We start from the raw sequence: 6288 nt of genomic DNA on the forward strand, positions 1-6288 counted from the left end.
CAGGCGTCCTGACGTTCCTTCTTTGCTTTCACATGTCTCCTTGCATTGGACTCTCCTTAATGCGGGGTATTGTTAGATGCACGTCAGTACGTTGTGTGGCACTGAACAAATAATGTTGCTTAGTGTTTGGATCAGGAAACGAGTTCGGGAGCGAACCGTTCTACTCACTGCTGGGGGAGAGAGTATGGGCTAATGCAGGGGTGGCCAGCCTGAGCCTGAGAAGGAGCCAGAATTTACCTATGTACATTGCCAAAGAGCCACAGTAATACGTCAGCAGCCCCCCATCAGCTCCCCCCCCCACTCCCAGCGCCTCCCGCCCACCGGCAGCCCCACTGCTCAGCGCCTCCCCCACCCTCCCCATCAGCTGTTTCCTGGCGTGTAGGAGGCTGGGGGTGGAGCGAGGGCACGGCAGGGTTAGGGGAGGGGGTGGAGTGGGGGCAGGGCCCGTGGCAGAGCCAGGGGCTGAGCAGTGAGCACCCCCCAGCACATTGGAAAGTTGGCGCCTGTAGCTCCAGCCCCGAAGTCGGTGCCTTTACAAGGAGCCGCATATTAACTTCTGAAGAGCCGCATGTGGCTCTGAAGCCACAGGTAGGCCACCCCTGGGCTAGTGCTTAGAGCAGGGGACTCGTGGGTCCGGACGCCTGGGTTTGGTCTCCGGCACTGGGAGAGGAGTGTGCTCTAGTGGTTGGATTAAGAGGGGACGGGAAGCAGGACTCATGGACTCTGTTCCTGGCGTGAGAGGGGAATGTGAACTAGTGGTTAGAGCAGCAGCAGGGAACTGAAAAACAGGACTCCTGGGTTTTATGCCTATTGCTGGGAGAGGAGTGAGGTCTAGTGGTTAGAGCACGGCTGACTCGATGGTCTAGTGGTAAAAAAAAAGAAGTGGGTAAACTGAACTCCCTGAGCCCCAGCTACGTAGTGGGTCAGCTCTGTCTACCCCAATTTACTCTCGACGACACTCCTGGGGTGACCGGAAGTCAGGATTTCTGGGTTCTCGTCTTAGCTCCGATCGGCACATGGGTAAAGCAACAGACTGGGGGATCCCCAGCTCTGCTGTGCGGTGTGCGGTGATTGGCTTCTCCTCCTTGCCTGCGCCCCCTGTTTAGCAAAGACACTAAACAAACCGCCCACCCGCCTTCCGGCGCTAGCTCTGCGGGACGTGCGCCCCGAAGAGCCACCCAGGCCATGCTGCAAACTTTCAGAAACTCTGACTGGGGGCTTGTTCCGGTGCCTCAGCAGCTGGTTTCAGGGCTCTGTGTGTGTGTGTGTGTGTGTGTCCGCACGCATGTCCTGTACAGCTTGCTCAGCGAGTATACAACCGAGCGCTTCCTGCTTCAGCACAGCCTCTTTCCTGTTCACTCGCTGCCGGCCGCTTTGTCCACCCTCCCGCTCCCCAATGGATGGCAAGGGCTGGGTGGCCACCAGGCCCCAGAGACAGGCGGCAGGGACCATGTGAGCCCCTGGCATGTGGTCTGATTTTGCCACCGCTTCCTTTCCCGTCTGTTTCTCTGTTCCTTTTTCCTTTTACCAGTGAAACTCGGCCGCAGACTCCAACTTTAAGCCAAGTATGTGACTGGGGTTGCAAAGTACCTTGTGGAGGGGATTATGGGACAATGTTGGCTGAGGGGTAAGGATGGGGATGGAGGGGGGGGTTATTGGGTTAAGGTGATGGGGCCCAGCTGTTCCCAGATCCAGATGTGTAGGGGGGGGGGGGCTCTGCATTTCCTCCCCCCACACCGCCCCGGACAGGGAGGGCTGCAATGGAAGGGGAGTCTCAAAGGGTGGTCCGTGAAAGATCTCTCTGGGTGTTCATTTGTTTGATTTGTGCTATGGAGTGTGTGGAGAGGAGGTTAGCAGGGGAGAACCAGCTGCTTGGCACAAGCTCTACTGAGTCCAAGAATCAGGACTCCTGGATTAAATTCCCAGCTCCGGGAGGGGAGTTTGGGCTCGTGGTTAGAGGAGCGGTGGCTGGGAGCCAAGATGCGAGGGTTTTACCCCTGGCATGAGAAGGGAAGTGGTGTCTAGTGGTTGGGGGTGGGGCTGCTGGGAATCAGGATTCCTGGGTTCCATGCCCAGCTCTGGGCGTTAGGACTAGTGGTTAGAGCGGGGGGGGCGGGGGCTGTAAGTCAGGTCTCCTGGGGTCTATTCCCAGCTCTGGGGGGGGAGCTGGAGTTAGAGGTGCAGCAGCCTGTGAGTCAGAATTACTGGGTTCTATCCCTGGATCCAGGGGGGGAGTGGGATCTAGTGGTTAGAGCAAGTGGGGAGGGCTGGAAGTCAGGTGTCTGGTCCTATTCCCAGATCTGGGAGGGGAGTTGGAATTAGTGGTTTGAGGCGCAGCATTTCTGCATTTTACCCCTGGCTCAAGGAGGGGAGTGGGATCTAGTGGTTAGATCTGGGGGGGCTGGAAATCAGGGTAATAAAGACCATGACAACTGAAGTCAAGGTTAGTTTTTGCTCCGAGACCAGACTGATCCAAACCACCGGCTCGGTAAGGAGAGCATCCGAGGGGGAATCCTGGCCCTAGGGGAGCCAATGGGCATTGTGCCCATTACAACCTTCCAGCTTCGGGGCTGGAGCCAATTAGGGGTCAGGAAGGACCTTCCCTATGGGCCGATGATCCCCTCCCTGCGGGGTTCTGGAACAGCAGGTGCCAGGCACTATTGGGGTGCTGATCCAGTCCGGCCTTTCCTATGTGCTGTCTGTGCGTGAGAGCAAATTGAGGCCATGAAGAAGTGCCAGTCGGAGCTCCATTTCGTCACCACCTCACTGGTTTCCCGTCAGACTCCCCCATTTCTCGTTTTTTTTTTTGTCTTGTTCTGCGCTTTTATTTACTATTTTTTTGCTTTCAACATTTAGATCTCACCTCTGTGTTAGAGCTTTAGCCTGCCACCCGTCACCGTGGACTCTGGGCACCTCCCACGTTAAACCCACGGCCATAGCATGGCCCAAGCGGATTTCATGGTGCCTCCAGCCCTTCCCCTTTTTGTGGGGTCAAATCTCTGCCTGGGGTGTAGTTAGTGGCCTTGATTTTTATTCATTTCCTTTAGTTGTTCGTGGCAGTTTTAGGACCTTTTGCCTCCTCCGGTATTTCCTTCCCCACCTTCCCACGAGAAGACTCTATGGATGACCAAGAAGCCTGTGCCTCCAGAGATGCTGATGAACCGAGAGGGGAAAACATTGATTTGTTTAAAAACAACAACAACTAACAGATCTGTTAGTCTTTAAGGTGCCACCAGACATCTTGTGTTTGGGATACAGACTAACACGGCTACCCCCTGATACTGATTTGTTTATTTCATTAGCACCTATTTAACTCAAATGCCCGAGGAGCAGTTAGGAGCAAAACTATCTGGGTTAAACCCTGCAATTCATAGAATCATAGAATATCAGGGTTGGAAGGGACCTCAGGAGGTATCTAGTCCAAGCCCCTGCTCAAAGCAGGACCAATCCCCAACTAAATCATCCCAGCCAGGGCGTTGTCAAGCCAGGCCTTAAAAACCTCTAAGGAAGGAGATTCCACCACCTCCCTAGGGAACCCATTCCAGTGCTTCACCACCCTCCTAGTGAAATAGTGTTTCTAATATCCAACCTAGACCTCCCCCACTGCAACTTGAGACCATTGCTCCTTGTTCTGTCATCAGGTACCACTGAGAACAGTCTAGATCCATCCTCTTTGGAACCCCCTTTCAGGTAGTTGAAAGCAGCTATCAAATCCCCCTCATTCTTCTCTTCTGCAGACTAAACAAGCCCAGTTCCCTCAGCCTCTCCTCGTAAGTCATGTGCCCCAGCCCCGTAATCATTTTTGTTGCCCTCCGCTGGACTCTCTCCAATTTTTCCACTTCCTTCTTGCAGTGTGGGGCCCAAAACTGGACACAGTATTCCAGATGAGGCCTCACCAATGTCGAATAGAGGGGAATGATCACGTCCCTCGATCTGCTGGCAATGCCCCTACTTATACAGCCCAAAATGCCATTAGCCTTCTTGGCAACAAGGGCACACTGTTGACTCATATCCAGCTTCTCATCCACTCTAACCCCTAGGTCCTTTTCTGCAGAACTGCTGCCTAGCCACTCGGTCCCTAGTCTGTAACAGTGCATGGGATTCTTCCGTCCTAAGTGCAGGACTCTGCACTTGTCCTTGTTGAACCTCATCAGATTTCTTTTGGCCCAATCCTCTAATTTGCCTAGGTCCCTCTGTATCCTATCCCTACCCTCCAGCGTATCTACCACTCCTCCCAGCTTAGTGTCATCTGCAAACTTGCTGCGGGTGCAGTCCACGCCATCCTCCGGATCATTAATGAAGATATTTAACAAAACCGGCCCCAGGACCGACCCCTGGGGCACTCCGCTTGATACCGGCTGCCAACTAGACATTGAGCCGTTGATCAATACCCGTTGAGTCTGACGATCTAGCCAGCTTTCTATCCACCTTACAGTCCATTCATCCAGCCCATACTTCTTTAACTTGCTGGCAAGAATTCTGTGGGAGACCGTATCAAAAGCTTTGCTAAAGTCAAGGAATAACACATCCACTGCTTTCCCCTCATCCACAGACCCAGTTATCTCTTCATGGAAGGCAATTAAGTTAGTCAATTAAACAATAACAATCAGTAATGACTCCCTAGCTCTTATCTAATGCTTTTCATCCTAATTAACATGGCACACATTAAATGGATGAAACCCGGGTTCCGTGATAGTTCTCAAAATGTAAGTGGGGAATGAGGATCAAGCAGGTCTGTTTCTAGTGGAGTTTGCTCTTGGCTCGTCTATCTAGCAGCCCAAGGTCTAACACGATCCAGTGGCTGGAAGCTGAAGCTAGACAAATGCAGACTGGCAAGAAGGCGTTGTTGTTTTTTAACAGCGAGGGGGGTTGATCACTGGAACAACTTACCCAGGGTCGTGGTGGCTTCTCCATCGCTGACAAGTTTTCAGTCAGGACTGGATGTGTCTCTCAAGGCTCTGCTCTGGGAGTTATTATGGGGATGTTCTCTGGCCTGCGTTAGCCAGGAGGCCAGACCAGATGACCACAATGGTCCCTTCTGGCCTTGGGATCTATGCCTCAGGAGCTCTCGAAGCACTTCACACAGGATCACCAGCCATCTTTCACAGATGGGGACCCTGTAAATGAAAGGCAGAGAGAGCTCCCAGGAGACCCCCCGGCAAAACCAGAGGGGGCCAGATCTGCTGCGCTAAGGGGGTTACCAGTGTACACACCCTTGCTCCTTGCTTGCCAGGTTGCTGACCAGCTCCCTCTGCTCCCCATGAGGGGCTGGCGCCATGAGGAAGAGATGGAGGGGAGCGTGGCTCCTGCTGCTGGCACTGGAGACCTTTGGGTTTCAGGAAGGTGAGAGCTCAATTTCAATTTCCCAGGACACCCAAGTCCAGGTTCTGATTTCGTCTACACTGGGGTGAATCAGGAGTGACTCCTAAAGAGTCTATTGCCACGCATGGATGGAAAGCCAGTCCGGGTGCTGTCAGAATCAGACCCCTGCTCTGTCTGAGGCTCAGTCCCAGGCCCCGTACCCACCAGGCTCCAACTGCCCCAATGGACCGCAACAGCCCCGCCCCTGTTCCCGGCCGCACAGCCCCCCCTCCTTGCCCCACATTGGGCTCAGCATTGACTGAAGGGAGTGAGCCCCCCCCGCTCTCTGCAGCACAGGACCCCATGCACCGCACCGGGGTCAGCACTGTCAGAGGGGAGCGAGCCCCCCGTCCCACCCCCTGGTGCACCCTGACTTTCCCATCCAGCAGCCTGGCTCTGCTCAGCGTGAGCGGCTGGAAACCCAGTGAAAGAGGATCTAGGTTACCCCCACGGGCAGACAGCCTCTCCCCTCCCCCCCGGCCACACCACACCCTATTGCTGGCGCCCTGCGGTTTATAACTGTTTGACTTGGTGACACACATGTGGTGGGGGGGGACAATGACAGAGGCTTCTGCTCCTGCCATCACGGGGGCGGAGATGCAGCTGCTGCAGACAGACAGAGGAAGGCTCCGGAAGCGCCCCCGCCCTGGCCCCCCTCCCCGCGAGAGGAGGACTGAGCCCTAGGCCTCCTGCACTCAGCAGGAAGAGCTGAGCTAGGCTAGGGCAGGGGATGGGGCATCTTAACGGAGACCGAGTGACAGCACAGCTGTCTGCAAGTCGGTGCTCGGGAGAGGGGCTCAGGACGCCTGGGTTCCGTTCCCGGCTCTGGGGGGAGAGCGGGAGCTAGTGGCTAGACAGGGGGACACTGGGAGTCAGGACTCCTGGGTTCCGTTCCCGGCTCTGGGGGGGGAGCGGGAGCTAGTGGCT

At 55.1% G+C, this 6288-nt stretch overlaps 1 protein-coding gene across 1 annotated transcript in view; it reads left to right on the forward strand.

Moving 5' to 3' along the window:
- Positions 1-1351: 1351 nt before the first annotated feature.
- Positions 1352-6288, forward strand: part of IL27RA (interleukin 27 receptor subunit alpha) — a 12680-nt gene continuing 7743 nt past the window's right edge. The window contains exons 1-2 of the mRNA XM_026660591.2: positions 1352-1565; positions 5234-5343. Coding sequence (XP_026516376.1) covers positions 5277-5343 — 67 coding nt within the window. The 5' untranslated portion in view covers positions 1352-1565; positions 5234-5276. The remainder of the gene's footprint in view (positions 1566-5233; positions 5344-6288) is intronic.

This window comes from Terrapene carolina, unplaced genomic scaffold (assembly GCF_002925995.2).
Source record: "Terrapene carolina triunguis isolate 2854851 unplaced genomic scaffold, T_m_triunguis-2.0 Scaffold833, whole genome shotgun sequence".
NCBI classification, from domain to species: domain Eukaryota; kingdom Metazoa; phylum Chordata; order Testudines; family Emydidae; genus Terrapene; species Terrapene triunguis.